Source organism: Lathyrus oleraceus, chromosome 1, assembly GCF_024323335.1.
Source record: "Lathyrus oleraceus cultivar Zhongwan6 chromosome 1, CAAS_Psat_ZW6_1.0, whole genome shotgun sequence".
Lineage (NCBI taxonomy): Eukaryota > Viridiplantae > Streptophyta > Magnoliopsida > Fabales > Fabaceae > Lathyrus > Lathyrus oleraceus.
In genome coordinates this window covers 424,245,442-424,264,293 of record NC_066579.1, presented here as the reverse complement: position 1 = coordinate 424,264,293, position 18,852 = coordinate 424,245,442, and the positions used below count along the sequence as shown (strand labels likewise).

Sequence of the window (18,852 nt, the reverse complement as noted above, 5' to 3'; positions counted from 1 at the left end):
GCATGGGTCCAGAATAGGGGAACCCTTCTATACTCGATGACTCTGACACAACAGATCTTGGGCTTTTGATCTCAATGCTACAACCATGTAATGGGAGCAAGGAGAAGACTCACTGAATAGTGGGGGACAGGTTGCTTGCCCCTACCTTCCACCAATTGCCTTACTTGAAGGACTTTTCCTGCTTGGGCTTAAAAATAAACATACACAATCATTGCCTCTTAAGGAGGACTTCAGACATTTATTTGCCCGGCCCGGTAACAGCCGGGTCTCCAGACTACATGAAGTAAGAAGGTTATACCTCAAATGCAAGTTGCTTAAGCAAAGCAAAGCAATAGTTCACAAGGAACTGAGCAACTAAAGTACCTGGAAACAATCAAACTCAGTCAGTATTCAATCAGACAAATTGTACAGCAAACAATCAAACAGTTTAAACAATACAACACAAAGCAAGGCAAGCTCAAAGCTTAAACCTAAACTTCACCACCTACAAAACAATGTTATGTTAGTATACAAACATCAACAATCATCAATCAAAATTGATTTGGACCATTCTCCATGTGTATTGCTTTTTAATCCTGAAAAATCAAGCAAACATTAGCAACTAGACCACTAGGCCAAGCCTAGGGTCCCAAAGCAAGAAAAAAGTTAAAACAGCAAGGTATCCACCATCCAACATCAAATTAACATCAAACAAGAGCAAACATCCTTGGTCTCATGTTTATATCATCCATCAAGTTCAATTCATGCACAAAACAATCCATATTGGTTCAAATGAAGCACCAAATATACAAACAGAAGTATTGCATTCAAAGCCATGCCAAAACACATCAAAAAAATCTCAAATTAAATACACCTAAACAGGGGTCAATCAAGGTCTACCATGTCAAATTTGAGCTCAATTGGGCAGATGGAACCATGTCAATGAAAATCAACAAAAACAGACACAATTTCATGCTCCAATTCACACCATCAATGCATACATCCACTTCAAAAATTCATATCTCATTGAAAACAACAAAGAAATGGATGAGACCAAAACAGGGAGGTCACACAATGTGTCTAGTTCATGCATATCAAATTTCATGGCCATACAATACAATATGAGGATTTCCCAATCAATCTACCAACATGTATCACATGAGCTTGCAATTTCAACAACCAGAAATGAAAAATCAAGATTAAATTGAAAATACAGTGAAAAATCCTACAAAAATTCATACAACATCCTAACATATCAACAATTCACCATGCAAAATTTCAGCCAATTCCAACATGCATAGGTCATCCAATTAAATTCAACAAGTTGACATCAAGAGGTGTGACACAAATTGTCACACCTATGTTCCAAAAATCATAACTCAGAGGCCAGGTATCAAAAATCCACAAAATTTACATATAAATGACCATCAACCAGTCAGGAATCATCACAAAAAATTGGCACAAATTTATTTTATGATATGAGCATTTCATGGATCAATTACCAAAATGTATCCAAAATGGACATACATGAGAAAACCCTAGGCAATTTATTTTTCTACACGTGAAAAAAAATATTAAAAATCACCATAAAAAACTACACATCACAAGGAGAATAATGCAAAAAGTCTCATCAAATTTGGACAAAAAATGAAGAACTTATGAATTTTTGAAGTTTGGAAAACAATGCATATGGAAATTGTAGGGAAAAATAAAATGGATTTTAAGTTTGAAAACATGCTGCAGGTGATACGCGTATGGCGCACGGTGATACGCGTATGGCCAGTGGTGGCTCAGTGATACGCGTATGGCGCATAGTGATACGCGTATGACGCACAGTGATACGCGTATGGCGCATAGTGATACGCGTATGGCCAGCGGTGGTTTCCACCATCTTCTTCGCGAAGACGGCGGAGCTGTGTTCAGAAAATTTTCCAGAATTTTGAGATGCATACATCAACAGAAAGCTCTTTCAATGTAGATTACAGATCAATCAATATCTAAACCTAACAATCCATGGATTAAGAGATCCGAGCAAAAACATTTTGACATGTCAAACTTTAAGCAAGCATAACTCATTCATTTTTTATCCATTTCACACGAATTTTATATCAGATTAATCAGCATGAAAAACTCTATCTAAACATGTTAATGGAATTAAGAATTGAGAGATTCGAAAACTGAACCTCTTGAAGAGCAGTCCCTAAATGTGCACGATCCAAGGCTTTAAATGATCCAAATCAGCTCCTGAGATGATAACTTGAAGCTTTATGTGTGAATTGAAGCTTGAAACGAACTAGATCTTGATTAATTTTCCACTTCCATCTTCATGAGTTTGCTTGAAATGTACACAAATTTTGCTCGAATTTGATGATCCAATGCTTGATTCTGCATCCACTACACTCAATAAACCAGAATATGGAAGAAAAATGCTATGCTATGTGGAGAATTTTCAAGTTTTGTTTGAGAGAAAATTTGGAGGGAAAAAGTTTCAAGATCCAAAAATGGTGAAAAAATGATTAACCTCCCCAATTCTGTTATGATTAGAGTATATATATGCTCTACTAATCACTCTCTAATCACACTTAAGCCAAATGTTAATGAAATGAATGAATTAGGGAGTGTTTTGGCAAATTGAGTTTTCACCCTATGCATGAAAATGCATGGTGAATAGTGCATGAATTTTCCTTCAAATTTACTCAAAAAATATGTTTTGAAGCAAGTTTCAAATGATGTTTGTAAGCCAATGCAAGTGAAATTATGTGTAAACCATGAATATTTCTCAAAATCACTTTTTCCCTCCACTTTTTAAAATTAAATCACTTGAAAAATGGACTTTTTATGTGATGAGTTTTCATGAAATGTAATGATGGATTATGATAGTACATGTCAAATGGAGTTTGCTCAAAAAAAGAACCACATGAATTGGCCTTGTGAATCAAGAGTTATGCCACTTTGAAATTCAACTTTTTTGTGCTTAGATCAATCCATAACTTGCCAACCACAAATGAGAAATTCATGTTCTTGGACTTTTTGGAAAGGTGAGAGCAAGATCTACAACTTTCATGTTGGACAAATTTTCATTTGAAGCTTCCTTGGACACGTGGTTTTGAAGTCCAAAACTTTCCATTTTTGGAAACTTCAATTACAAGTCACTTGCTATTTTTGGCAGTTTTTGTCCTGACTTGATTTTCTTCAGTTTTAAGCTTTGAGATGTCATTCAACACTTGTTCCAACATGAATGAAATGTATCCAACTCATTTCCACCTCCAAATCCATCAGATCATGTACAGTTGACCACAGTTGACTTTTTCATCTGACAGATGAATCTGGCAATGCACAGATCAATCTGAGCCCCAATCTTCAACTGAAATGGCTCAAGGGTGACACCCTAGCCTCAATAATCATCATATAATCACAAAATGAACCTCATAACCATCAGAAACCTCATCTCCTGATCCAGCCCTGATTGGCCCAATGCAGCTGATTAGGGTTGACCAGTGGTCAAAACCCTAATCTCAAGGAATCTTCTTCAACCACTTGATGACATCCAACCCTGATGATGATGATGTACCACTTCAATCAACATGAAGACCAATACCCTTGGGAATCATGCAACCCTAATTCACAGCCCAATCCTCAGATGGCCAATGATCAATCAGTAAAACCCTAGCTTGCACTTGACTTCCTCCTCTTCTGATCAAGACTCGGGAAGATGGCTTGCATAATGTAACCACATGATATGCAACATGAAATGCCTAATGTCCTAAAATGAAATGCAAATATGTTAATGCTAGTCCCAAGAGAGGAGGGCAAATTTTGAGGTGTTACAGCTGCTCCTATTCAATCCACTGTGAACCTGTCGATACGAAATAGCCTCGGCTTTCGGATGATCAGGATGAAAAGTGATTGAATACCAAGAACAGACGAACAATTTGCACTCTGATGGGATGATAATTAACAACGCCTGTCAGCATCGGCGAAGAAACAATCTCGAAAAACGTCGACCTGGATACCGAAATAAATGGTAACACAGGGATAACCATGGCCTGAACACCACACATCCACGCGGGATTCTCAACTCTTCTTTTTCTTTTGCTTTTCTTGAACCCCCGAAAATTTTCTCTGCGCAAACGATCCTCAGATCTCTGCATTTGAACCCCGGAAAATGCCTCAGCACTCCTTTTTGCCAACATAATGAACCCCGATCTCCAATTTGAACCCCAGTCGCCTGACGATAACTCTCGATCGCCAGAATGAACCCCGTTCTCCAGAAAATGCCGCAACATCTCCTTTTCTCCATTTGAACCCCAGAACATGCCTCAGCATTTCCTTTCTCCATTTGAACCCCAGAAAATACCTCAGTATCTCCTATCTCCTGCGATAATTCCGCTGGCAACGTCGGAAATAACACCAAACCACTCTGAGGGCGACATGTCAGAGGGTAAACCTTCACAAAAGGAAGGTAGCATGTGTACCTCTTCCTCAGAAGACACCTATAACGACCTCCATCGGCCTCAGCCAAAGTCTAAGGCAACACATGACCAGAAGATAATCCTAAGGACCTCATCCCGGATAAAATCTTCAACTCCATCTCCATTTGAACCCCAGAAAATGCCTCAACATTTCCTTTTCTCCATTTGAACCCCGAAAATTGCGCTGATCGCAAAACGTCCTTTGATTTCATCTCCATCTCTGCTCGACGGAAACATTTCCTCCAATATCGCACTATTGGGGAACCTTGCTGCTCTGCCGTTCTGATGCTAGACTCCTCAGAGTAACACCTTCACCATCTGTCTCACACGACAGAAACCTCCCCCAGTATCGTACTACTGGGGAAATACCTTTGGTCAAACCATGAGGCTAAACTCCTCGGAGCAACACCTTCACTGTCTAGCAAGAACCACTTCTCAAACGGTAACCACGGCTTGAGACTAGCTTATGCTTGCAATGATGCATGATTGATTTTTTCTGCGTAATGCTCCATAAACATGGAAATGCCACGCGATTATTCATTTCTCTATGCAATATGCCATGTTATTTTTTCATGATGAATGCATAAAAAACAAAAACATCCCCCTCAAGGGACCCTTCTGGGGAATACGAGACACTCTGCTGAGAACTCGCCACCACTCGGATTTCCACCCTGTTGGGGAATAACGCTGCTGCGGGGAATAAGGCAACCCTTGCTGGGGAAGAACCCCCTTTGCACCCAATCCACTCGAGAAACTGCTGGGGATAAGCACCACCAACACTCTGTGGGGATACAACAGTCTTTGACTTGCTGGGGATATCAATCCTGACTCCGCTTCGGGAAACCCTCCCAGATACTTGCCGACTTCACTGGGGAAATACTCGCATAGGCCCTGCTAGGGGAATAGCAACCTCCAGGCTCAACTGGGGAAACATCAATATATCACCTGCTGGGGATAACCATCCTGATCCTGCTAGGGAACCGCATACCACTCCGCTGGGGACAACCCATGCAATCCATAGGTAGAATCAACTCAGCTGGGGATGCAGAAATCCCTCCGTCCGCTACGGAAACTTGTTCAATCTACTGGTAGGATGAACACTGTTGGAGATATATTTCATTGAAAAAGACCCGCTCCACTCGGGGATAACAACCTTCTGGCCTGGCTGCTGAGGAAACATCGTCGTAAACCCGCCAGGAATAACCATCCTGACTCGGCTGGAGAAGTCCACCGACATTGGAATCCGCTGGGAAGCTAGTCCTATGACTCTGCTTGGGGACCTAGCCGGGAAATGAGAAAAGTTGGTACAGAACACCCGTCGACTCGTCGAACCACGGTATCTACCTTCCAGCCTCGCATCAGCTTTCCACTTTTGGGGAATTTCCAGACTCGTCTGGACCTTTTCTGCTCCATCATCTTGTATCCCAAGGTCGCGCCGCGCTCGACGAGAAAGCGTATTCCTGGGAGTTATACATTCTTTTCAATTTTCCGACTTTGAAGAGTCTTCTTGGTTAATTTCAAGGGTCATCGGACGTCTCTCGTCGTCCTCTACCGTTCTCTAACTTGCTTTGCCCCTGATCGGGCTCTGCGGGGAATTACATACTTTCCAATCTTCCGACTTTGAAGAGTCTTCTTGATTATCATCAAGGATCGTCGTACGTCTCAACGTCACTTCGTCGTTCTTTCATTCATTCGTTCCTGAGCGAACTCTCTGGGGATTTATTACAATGCTTCCACATCACAACCTGCAAGTGAATGAAAATATCTAACAGTTCCTGCAAAACAGATCGTCAGATAAAACCGTGCCCCAGGCGTGTCAAGATTTCAACACTTGGGTCACTCAACCTTCCAAATAAGATTTCAAGCTTTCAATCTTATAAACATGCATTGGAAGGAACCTGTATGTCTTAAAATGCAAGATTCTTTATCAAAAATATCTGGATGTTTTTGCAATCAAAGCGGTAATGAAAAACAAAAACAAAATTATTTGACTGAATATGCATTTTATTGATCGGCAAAGTGTGTGGCTCAAATTGAGCAATACAAAGGAAGCAATTCCTGAAAAGAGGTAATTGCGCACAAAAGGAAAAATCTATCCTAATGGCAATGTGAAACCCGTGATCTCATCGAGTTCCAACTCAGTTACACCCCATATGTCCTCAGACTCTCCATGCTTTCTGCCTTCTGAACAAAACGATTCCGATTGATCCCTACCGGGTATTATCCATGATGCTTTAACCCAAAGCGCAAACGATCATGCTAGACGCAGTTGTTCGTTTCAATCCCTCTTTTGCCTGAACCGCCCTTTCGGGTTTTCAGTCCACCGGGATACCCATTTTTGCCCAAGTCGCCTTTTCAGGTTTTCGACTTGCCGGGTGTACAATTTTTTCATTTTATATCCCTAACTTTTGCCCGAACCCTCTTTCTGTTTTTGGTTCGCCGGGATGCCCATTTTTGCCTGGACTATTTTGTTCTTTTCGTCCAGCGGGTCAATTTATACGAAGTATTTTTTAACTGCGTCCGCATTCACAGGGGATGGAAAATCCTCACCATCCATGGTCGTCAACAACAAGGCTCCACCAGAGAAAACCTTCTTGACCACGAATGGACCCTCATAATTCGGCGTCCACTTGCCCCTTCGATCGTTTTGAGGAGGAAGGATCCTTTTCAGCACCATATCACCCACGTGATACACCCGAGGTCGCACCTTCTTGTCAAAAGCACGCTTCATCCTCTGCTGGTACAACTGCCCATGACAGATGGCTGCTAGCCTCTTTTCCTCTATCAGGCTCAACTCTTCGTACCGGGTCCTTACCCATTCAGCCTCTTGCAACTTCACGTCCATCAGGACTCTCAAAGAGGGAATCTGAACCTCGACAGGTAGTACAGCCTCCATCCCATATACCAACGAGAACGGAGTTGCCCCAGTAGATGTGCGTACCGACGTTCGATACCCATGCAATGCAAACGGCAACATCTCATGCCAATCCTTGTAGGTCACCACCATTTTCTGCACAATCTTCTTTATATTCTTGTTGGTTGCCTCAACCGCCCCATTCATCTTCGGACGATAGGGAGAAGAATTGTGATGCTCAATTTTGAATTCCCGGCACAACTCTGCCATCATCTTATTATTCAAATTAGAACCATTATCAGTAATGATTCTCTCGGGAACCCCGTATCGGCAAATGATGTCTCTCTTGAGAAATCTAGCAACAACCTGCTTCGTCACATTCGTATAAGAGGCTGCTTCTACCCACTTGGTGAAGTAATCAATAGGCACTAATATGAATCTGTGCCCATTCGAAGCCGTAGGCTCTATCTTTCCAATCATATCAATGCCCCACATAGCAAACGGCCATGGAGACGACATTAAGCTCAACGGATTTGGAGGCACGTGCACCTTATCAGCATAAATCTGGCATTTATGACACTTCCGCACGAAATTAAAACATTGGGCCTCCATTGTCATCCAATAATAACCTGCTCTCAGCAGCTTCTTCACCATTGCATTCCCACTGGCATGGGTACCGAACGATCCCTCATGAACCTCTTTCATTAATTGGCTTGCCTCTGCATCATCAACACATCTGAGCAAGACCCAATCGAAATTCCTCTTATACAAAACCCCATCCTTATTCAGGTAGAATACCATGGCTAACCTCCGCAGAGTCTTTCGATCTTTCTTTGATGCTCCCTCAGGATATTCTTGGGTCTCAAGATAGCGTTTGATATCATAATACCACGGCTTCTCATCATCAGGCGCTGCATCAACAGCAAACACATAAGCCGGTCTATCCAGACGTCCAACCTCCACACTGGGGATCTGATTCCACCTCTGCACCTTAATCAAGGCGGCCAGAGTAGCCAAAGCATCTGCCAAAGGATTCTCCTCTCTAGGCACATGATGCAACTTCACCTTGGTGAAAAACGTCAACAATCTCCTCGTATAATCTCGATACGGAACCAAATGAGATTGATGCGTATACCATTTTCCGTTAACCTGATTTATCACCAGAGCTGAATCTCCATATATGACAAGGTTCTTGATTCTCAAATCAATCGCCTCCTCAATCCCCAATATACAAGCTTCATATTCAGCTACGTTGTTGGTACACTCAAATGTTAGCCGGGCAGCAAAAGGAATATGAGATCCTTTCGGCGTAACCAAAACAGCACCAACACCGCTTCCATTCACGTTAACGGCCCCATCAAACATCAGAATCCATTCGGATTCAGGGTCAGGCCCCTCCTCCGGGATTGGTTCCTCGCAATCTTTCGATTTGAGAAACATGATGTCCTCATCAGGGAATTCAAACTTCATCGGTTGATAATCATCAATAGGCTGCTGGGCGAGGTAATCAGACAATACACTCCCCTTGATCGCTTTCTGAGAGGTGTACTGAATATCATATTCTGTCAAAATCATTTGCCACCTCGCAACCCGTCCGGTCAATGCTGGCTTTTCAAAAATGTACTTGATTGGATCCATCTTGGAAATCAACAAAGTGGTATGAACCAACATGTACTGCCTTAGTCGGCGAGCAGCCCAGACCAAAGCACAGCAAGTTTTCTCGAGCAGTGAATGTACTGTTTCACAGTCGGTAAACTTTTTGCTAAGGTAAATTGCATGCTCTTTTCGACAAGACGCGTCATGCTGCCCCAATACACACCCCATAGACCCCTCGAGGACTGTCATGTACAGAATTAACGGTATTCCCTCCACAGGAGGCATCAGAATCGGAGGCTCCTGCAAATACTCTTTGATCTTTTCAAATGTCGCTTGGCAATCATCATTCCACCTGACCGTTTGGTCTTTTCTCAACAATTTAAAGATTGGTTCACACGTGGCTGTTAGATGAGATATGAACCGTGAAATGTAGTTCAATCTACCCAAGAAACCACGAACCTCTTTCTCCGTTCTCGGTTCAGGCATTTCTTTTATCGCTTTTACTTTTGCAGGATCAACCTCGATTCCTTTCTCGCTCACAATGAACCCCAGCAATTTACCGGACCGCACTCCGAACGTGCACTTGTTCGGATTCAACCTCAGTCTGAACTGTCTCAGCCGGTCGAACAACTTGGCCAAATCTACCAAATGCCCCTCTTCTGTCTGGGACTTTGCTATCATGTCATCAACATAGCATTCAATTTCATGATGAATCATATCATGAAACAAAGTCACCATGGCTCTCTGATAAGTAGCACCGGCGTTCTTGAGACCGAATGGCATCACCTTGTAACAAAAGGTACCCCACGGTGTAATGAACGTTGTTTTCTCCATATCATCTGGCGACATCTTGATCTGATTATAGCCAGAAAAGCCATCCATGAAGGAAAACACCGAGAATTGAGCTGTATTGTCTACCAACACGTCAATGTGAGGTAATGGAAAATCATCTTCCGGACTAGCTCTATTCAGATCCCGGTAGTCCACACACATTCTTACTTTCCCATCTTTTTTCGGGACTGACACAATGTTCGCAACCCATGGCGGATAGTTAGTGACAGCAAGGAAACCAGCATCCCACTGCTTCTGCACTTCCTCTTTAATTTTCATTGCCATGTCAGGTCGAGTTCTGCGCAACTTCTGCTTCACTGGAGGACAATCTGTTCTCAACGGTAGCTTGTGCACAACGATATCGGTATCCAACCCTGGCATATCTTGATAAGACCAGGCAAAGATATCGACATACTCTTTCAACAATGCCACCAATCTGCCCTTAACACTTTCCTCCAAAGCAGCCCCGATTTTCACCTCTCTTTTGACCTCGTCGGTACCCAAGTTCACGACCTCAATCGGCTCTTCATGCGGCTGAATCACCTTCTCCTCTTGTCTTAACAACCTGGCTAATTCCTCCGGCAATTCACAATCTTCTTCGTCTTTTTCTTCAGCAAGATAGATCGGATTGTCGAAATCATATAGAGGCGTAACAGGATTGTTATCAATGAGATCCGGAGAGGAATCGCATCTGCATGAATGTTGATTCATGCATTGCTTTAGAACCGGTGTGAGAAATTTAAAAAAAAAGGAAAAATGAAAACATTGCCATTTTTATTTGTTTTTATTTTTTTAAACTGCAAAAATAAATGAAAAACAGGGAACACCGCTTTTGACTGAAAAACATCCTTTTATTAATGATGCAGAATTTTGCAAATTATGACATGAGGTGGCCCTTACAATGAACCATTACGTGTCGGGCAACACGTAAGGTTTGCATGCAAATAAGAAAGAAACAAGAAAAATATTACTCTTCGAGGAGAGTGACCCGGATGATTTCTTCGGCCTTCCAGTTGTGGATTTCCATCCCTGGTTCGCACGACGTTATCCATCGGTCCATGTCACAGTCGCTGTCAATATCTTCACCCATCATGCAGATGTGGTCCGGATCCAGCATTCCGGCACTCGTGAAAGTTACAGACGTACGACCCCCTCTTCCTCGTCCCAAGCCTCGGCCCGGTTGATATCCAACCCCAAAACGGTCCTTCTTCTCAGGGACCTCCATCATTTTGCCCCAACCAGGAGCCTCACCGCTCTTGACCACCTCAGCAGCCTGCTTGTATGAAGCGATGGATGGTTTCTCTTCCTCTTGCTTGGCGAACAGGGCATTCTCCACCTTAACAGTTTCAAATGACTGGCTAGGCGTCTCCCATATTTCGCCGTCCATCTCAACATATTTGAAAGAAGACAGGTGGCTGACAAAGATGTCCTCCTCTCCGCAAACAGTAACGACCTGGCCTCCCCAAACATATTTCAGCTTTTGGTGCAAAGTCGACGTAACTGCTCCCGCAGCATGAATCCATGGGCGACCCAACAAGCAACTGTAAGCCGGCTGGATGTCCATAACATAGAAGGTTGACTTAAACACCTCCGGGCCAATCTTTACTGGTAACTCCACCTCCCCGAATACGGCTCGCTTTGACCCATCAAAAGCCCGCACAATTAAATCAGTCGGGGTCAAAATCAGCCCATCACAATTAAGCTTTGCCAGGGCCTTCTTAGGCAACACATTCAAAGAGGAACCGGTATCAACCAGCACATGCGAAAGCACGGCTCCTTTGCATTCCATTGCAATGTGTAGAGCCCGGTTATGATTCCTGCCGTCCACTGTCAGGTCCATATCCGTAAAGCCCAGCCCATGGCTAGCATGCACGTTGGATACGACCGTCTCCAATTGGTTGATTGTGATTTCCTGAGGCACATAGGCTTTCTTCAGAATTTTCAATAAAGCCTCCCTATGACCCTCAGAACTCAACAGCAGTGAAAGAATCGAGATCTTAGAAGGTGTTTGCTGCAAGTGATCCACCAATTTATACTCCGACTTTTTGATGATTCTCAGAAACTCTTCAGCCTCATCATCAAATTTGTTATCCGACCCCGCAGGCGCCGGTGTCATCACAGGAGTATTACCGCTATCTGCCACAGCCTTCCCCTTTGCCCTGGCTAAAGCCTCGGCCTTTTCCTTTTTATCTTTTTCTTCCTCCCCCCTCCTCAAAGCATCGGGAGCAAATAACCTTCCACTGCGAGTGAAACCGCTGGGACCGGCATTATCCACCTTTAGCACGGTGGTTTCACTAGCAGATTGTTCTTCCAACCTCTCACCATTACAATATACCTCTCCCCCATAATGCCATGGCACGGCATCCTCTTTGTCGTATGGAATCGGCCCAGGTACCGTGATGGTAACTGGAGCCTCCTCCACCAGGTTAGACAAATCAACCGGGTCATAGAAAATGGTTATGGTGGAGACCTCCTCCTTCTTCCCTTCAGACTTCTCGATCACAATCTCCCCATCGTCCATCAGCCCCTGGACATGCTTCCTCAGAAGCTCACAACCATTTGCAGAAATAGTGCACTCAGCACACTCAAACCCGCAGCCCGGGTAAACCCCATTTCTTAACAACTGCCTCTTGACCTCAGCCAAAGGCGTCTTCAGCTGATCAACATCAAATAGCCCAACTCGACTTTCCTCAGAAATTGCATTCACCCCCCTCTGACCATGCGCAGGCATGGGATTTGCGTTGACATTGGGAGATGGCGCAAAATTAATGGCTTTGGAATCCACCAAGTCTTGAACTGTGTGCTTAAAAGCTTTACAGTTCCCAATGTTGTGCCCGGGCGCACCCGAGTGGAATTCACATTTAGCATTCTCATCATAACTGGCTGGCCTTTGATCAGGTCTCAAAGGTGCCAGAGTTCTGGTCTGCACAAGGCCCAAATCCTGCAGCTTCTTAAACAAGAAAGCATAACTCACTGGAGGCCTATTGTCGCATCCTGCGAAAAATCAACCGGCGAGCCTAAAAATAAAAACACACAGAGCCGCCACTAAACGTTATTTATCCCAAGATAGGGAAAGGAAACGCTCAGAGAAACCTGGAAAGACATGGTCTCGCGACCAAGAGAATGGGTTCGGGAGTCGGTTACGCGAGGGGAAGGTATTAGCACCCCTCACGTCCGTCGTACTCGACGGGATCCACGTTCTAGAAAGATAAGGTTGCTATAAACATACATCACACACGCACACAGGGAACGCAGGTGGGGTTAAGAAGAAAGGGCTCGATAAGGTATCGCACCTTATGCCTACATATCTTGTCTGGAACAAGAATCAGAGCCACTGTAGTTCGGCTTACACACGCCAAACAACACAAAACATACAAACAAGCAAGGGTGGCAAACATGGAGCCTGACAACCACTGGATGGAATTACGTCGGCATCCGAACCAAAACACACTCAAAAGGGCAAACGTGGAGCCCGACAGCCACTTACTGGACTTACGTCGGCATCCGAGCCAAAACACCATCAGATAACAAGTAAACACACGCAAAAAAGAAAAAGGTTGCCCGGAGTGGTCTCGCACGACCACCTGCCTACATACCTCGTCTGGCACGAGGATCAGGGCGATGTAGTTCCCCTGAAAGGGACTAAATTGCTAACCAGAAACCGGGGAAAGATACACAACTAGGGAGCTGAGACTCGAGCCTAATGTTGTCATGCATCGTTAACCCTAAGTTCGGTTTTCTATCCTACTTGCATAAGCAAACTAACCTAACCAGGAAAGAAGCTAGCACACAAGCATACAATCATATATCATCAAATGAGAACAGGTATCTCAAACAAACATGTCAATCAGATATCCACATAACACGCACTATAGCCAAACAAGGGGCTCAATCAATCAGGTTTGACTGCCTAAGCAATCGTCTGTACAGGCTGTGTTTGCTCTTAACCTTGCCATTACGAGGCTAAGGTGAAGCAGATGAAAGGATGAAGTGAGGATCAGACCTCACAGCTCTTATCCCTAACCAGGGAGAGCTGACAAATGAGCATGGGTCCAGAATAGGGGAACCCTTCTATACTCGATGACTCAGACACAATGTGCACTGCACAGGATCTTGGGCTTTTGATCTCAATGCTACAACCATGTAATGGGAGCAAGGAGAAGACTCACTGAATAGTGGGGGACAGGTTGCTTGTCCCTACCTTCCACCAATCGCCTTACTTGAAGGACTTTTCCTGCTTGGGCTTAAAAATAAACATACACAAGCATTGCCTCTTAAGGAGGACTTCAGACAATTTGCCCGGCCCGGTAACAGCCGGGTCTCCAGACTACATGAAGTAAGAAGGTTATACCTCAAATGCAAGTTGCTTAAGCAATGCAAAGCAAAAGTTCACAAGGAACTGAGCAACTAAAAGTACCTGGAAACAATCAAACACAGTCAGTACTCAATCAGACAAACTATAAAGCAAACAGTTAAACAGCTTAAACAATACAACACAAAGCAAGCCCAAGGCTTAAGCCCAAGCTCCAACACCTACAAAACAATGTTATGTTAGTGTACAAACATCCACAACATCAATTAAAATCAACTTGTATCATTCTCCATGTACATTGCTTTTTTGATCCTGAAAAATCAAGCAAATATTAGCAACTAGACCACTAGGCCAAGCCTAGGGTCCAAAAGCAAGAAAAAAGTTAAAACAGCAAGGTATTCATTAACCAACATCAAATTAACATCAAACACAAGCAAACATCATTGGTCTCATGTTTATATCATCCACCAAGCTCATGCTATGCACAAAACAATCCATATTGGTTCAAATGAAGCACCAAACATACAAACAGAATTATTGCATTCAAATCCCTATCAAATTAAATCCAAAAATTCTCAAATTAAATACACCTAAACAGGGGTCAATCAAGGTCTACCATGTCAAATTTGAGCTCAATTGGGCAAATGAAACCATGTCAATGAAAATCGACAAAAACAGACACAATTATATGCTCCAATTCACACCATCAATGCATACATCCAATTCAAAAATTCATATCTCATTGAAAACAAAAAAGAAATGGATGAGACCAAAACAGGGAGGTCACACAACGTGTCTAGTTCATGCATATCAAATTTCATGGCCATACAATACAATATGAGGATTTCCCAATCAATCTACCAACATGTGTCACATGAGCTTGCAAATTCAACCACCAGAAATGAAAAATCAAGATCAAATTGAAAATGCAGTGAAAAATTCTACAAAAATTCATACAACATCCTAACATATCAACAATTCACCATGCCAAATTTCATTCAATTCTAACATGCATAGGCTATCCAATTAAATTCAACAAGTTGACATCAAGAGGTGTGACACAAATTGTCACACCTAAGTTCCAAAATTCATATCTCAATGATCAGGTATCAAAAACTCATGAAATTTACATATAAATGAACATCATCCAGTCAACAATCATCACAAAAATTGTCAAGAATTTATTTTACATTATGAGCATTTCACATTGGATTTGGCAAAACATGTACAAAATGACACATACAATCAAACCTTAGGCATTTTAATTTTCTACACATGCAAAAAAAATCCACAAAAATCATGATAAAATTCTACACATTTCCAGAAGAACAATGCAAAAAATCTCACCAAAATTGGATAAAAAACGAGTGAGTTATGAATTTCTAAAGATCAGGCATCAAAATGAAATGAAATTGTGAAAAAAAATGAAATAAATGGTGACAGTGGCAAACTTGTAAATACAGCGAAACATTTGAATCTGGCGCCTATATAAAACCGCGCGGTTTCGCTAAGCGAACCGGAGGCTTCGCTAGGCGAACACTCATCTTCTTCAAGCTTCGCTAGGCGAATGGATCACTCGCTAGGCGAATACGCGATTTCCTCGCGAAAAAAGACGACGGAACAGTGAACACAACACACACTTACGAACAAATTTTCACAGAATCATGCAAGCAATATACCGATCGAAACGTCTCGTCATGTAGAACATCGAAACAACAAGCATTCATCCTAAATCTACTCATGCTAACCGGATCGAGCAAAAGAAAGTTTATCATCAAAAGTTCAGATCTACATATCTCATTCAATTCTTAACGAAAACGCATGATTCAAGTTGCAGTGTGTTCTACGTTGCAAGATCTACCTAAACCACATGTCAATTTCAAGAATCGAAAGGTTTGAATTCTGACCTTATGAAGCAACAGTTGCGAAATCGAGCTCCTCAAGGCTCCAATGGTGAAAACAGATGGAGTTTGTTGATTAGGAAGGTGAATGGAGAAGCTAACTTAGCTCGAAACAGCTCCAAGTGCAAGAATCATGAAGATGCCATTGTTGTGCAAGCCTTTGGACAGTTGGAATTCTTGAAGATTTGGCCACGAATTCTGCAAAACAGTTCACCACAACCACATGTAGAACCTGAATCAATCAAAAACGAAGCAAATTGATGAAGATTTTGTGAAGAAATGTGAAAAAAAGTGATGAAGTTTTGAGAGAATTTGAGAGGTTTTGGAGGGAAATTCAGTTTGGATCTTGAAGAATGAAAATGTGGTTAACAAATTCTGTTATGATTAACAATATATACCATCTCCTTAATCCACTTCTTAATCCATAATTACCAAAATCATGTGATTAGTGCTAATGAGCTTTTTAAGTGCAAGGGCAAAATGGTCCTCTCCAAATAATGCAATGTGACAGCAAATGACAGCTCAAACAAGTTCTATTTGGCATATGGAGTGTATTAGAATTGGCCTTGCATTCAAAAACCATGAATTTGCAAAATGTCCATTTTTAGCACTTCATTTTCCAAGCCCAAATCCAATTTACATGCCTTAGCCATGAAATGAATATTCAAACACCCTTAAAATGCCATTCCTGAGGTGTTGGAAAAAGTCCCATTCAAAAATTCCAATTATTTTGAAAGTTGGACAATTTTGCCCCTGGTCCAATTCAGCTGTCCAGTTGAAAAGTGACTTTTTGCCTTGGCCATTTTTGGACAAATCCAATGATGCACCCTTAAAGTACATGTCAAATGGAGTTTGTGCATATAAAGAACTTGCAATTTGGACAATCCATGTGGAAGTTATGGCCTCCTGATTACGGGTCATTTTTGAAATTCACTGAGCCCCAATTTCCAAACCATACATTGGATTTTCAAGTTCTTGGACTTTTTGGAAAGGTGAGAACAAGATCTACAACTTTCATGTTGAACAAATTTTCATTTGAAGCTTCCTTGGACATCTGTTTTTGAGGTCAAAAACTTTCCATTTTTGGAAACTTCAGCTACAAGTCACTTTCTATTTTTGGCAGTTTTTGTCCTGACTTGATTTTCTTCATTTTTAAGCTTTGAGATGTCATATAACACTTGTTCCAACATGAATGAAGTGTGTCTAACTCATTTCCACCTCCAAATCCACCAGATCATGTACAGTTGACCACAGTTGACTTTTCATCTGATAGATGAATCTGGCAATGCATAGATCAAACTGAGCCCCAATCTTCAACTGAAATGGCTCAAGGGTGATACCCTAGCCTCCATAAGCACCATATAATCACAAAATGAACCCCATAACCATCACAGACCTCATCTCCTGATCCAGCCCTGATTGGCCCAATGCAACTGATTAGGGTTGACCAGTGGTCAAAACCCTAATCTCAAGGAATGAACTTCAATCTCCTGATGACACCCAAACATGATGATGATGATGTATCAATTCAAGCAAGATGAAGACCAATACCCTTGAGAATCATGAAACCCTAATTCACGGCCCAATCCTCAGATGGCCATGATCAGTCAGTAAACCCTAGGCTTGCACTTCCTGACTTCCTCATCTTCTGATCAAGACTTGGGAGGATGACTTGCACAATGTAACCACATGCTATGCAATATGAAATGCCTAATGTCCTAAAATGATATGCAAATATGTTAATGCTGGTCCCAAGAGAGGAGGGCAAATTTTGAGGTGTTACACCTATCAAATTGACGATCCTGCGCTCTGCCTCGGATCTGATAACCAGCCCTTTGTTGTCTCTGCTGAAAGGGTTGTTGTCTTTGTTGCTGTTGCTGCTGTTGTTGTTGTTGCGGTTGTGCTGAATGAGACTCAGCAGGAATTGTTACTGCAGCATTGTGCTGGAAGTAACGGTCCCTACTGGGTCCGCGTTGAGCGTACACTGCACTGGTATCTCCCTCTTTCTTCCTCTGTCCACCATTGTTACCAAACGGCTTTTTCGACCCTGAAGAAGAAGAAGACGCACCCTGAATTTTGCCCAGCTTTAACCAACTCTCTATTCTTTCTCCAGCTACCACGATATCAGAGAAGTTGGTAACAGGACACCCCACCATTCGTTCTGCAAACGGCCCCTGCAGGGTCCCCATAAACAAATCCGACATCTCCCTGTCCACCAGAGGAGGTTGCACCCTCGCAGCCAGTTCTCTCCATCGCTGAGCATACTCCTTGAATCCTTCGTTATGCTTTTGAGACATACCCTGCAGCTGGGTACGACTCGGAGCCATATCAGCATTAAATTGGTATTGCTTAAAGAAAGCATCTCCCAAATCTTGCCAGCTTTTGATATCGGACGATCTCAACTTGGTGTACCATTCCAAGGAGCCTCCAGACAGGCTGTCCTGGAAAAAGTACATCCACAGTTTTTGATCCGCGGTGTATGCTGAGATTTTGCGGACAAATGCCTGGAGATGAGTTTCCGGGCAGGAACTACCGTTGTATTTATCGAACGCAGGCGCCTTGAACTTCTGAGGAATCACAATTCCCTCCACCAATCCCATGTTGGACATGTTTACCACCCCAGGCGTGGCATAGCTCTCAAGCACTTTTATCTTCTCAGCCAGCAGCTGAATTTCCTTGTTCTGAGGAGGAATGTCGTAAGGCACAAAAGGCTCATTTCGCATAGAGAACTGGTCAGCCTCTCTATCTTCCTCCTGATCTTCGTCAAAACCATAAAACGGAGGCACAAAGTTGTCTTTCGTATTCTGCCCCGGTTGGCCACCAACACCACCAGCATTATTCACCAGACCAACTGTTGTCCTCTTCCCACCATCACGAGATCCTTGCCCCTGGTTGGAGACTCCATCC

General features: G+C 42.8%; 1 protein-coding gene across 1 annotated transcript; it reads right to left on the bottom strand.

The window, feature by feature from the left end:
• Window positions 1-470: 470 nt before the first annotated feature.
• On the bottom strand, window positions 471-18,108 carry LOC127113750 (uncharacterized). The gene is made up of 3 exons (XM_051046504.1): window positions 17,731-18,108; window positions 12,550-12,713; window positions 471-484 (listed from the first exon to the last, which is right to left on the bottom strand). The coding sequence occupies exons 1-3, from the start codon at window positions 18,099-18,101 to the stop codon at window positions 471-473; spliced, it is 549 nt and encodes a 182-aa protein (XP_050902461.1). The 5' UTR covers window positions 18,102-18,108.
• Between the last annotated feature and the right edge of the window lie 744 nt (window positions 18,109-18,852).

Excerpts from the sequence above, each read along its gene's own strand:
- LOC127113750 (XM_051046504.1), bottom strand. The coding sequence starts at position 18,101 with ATGGTGGGGTGTCCTGTTACCAACTTCTCTGATATCGTGGTAGCTGGA. Across the intron at positions 12,714-17,730 it reads CAGGATCGTCAATTTGATAG|GCCTCCAGTGAGTTATGCTT; the intron begins GTGTAACACCTC and ends ATGCGACAATAG.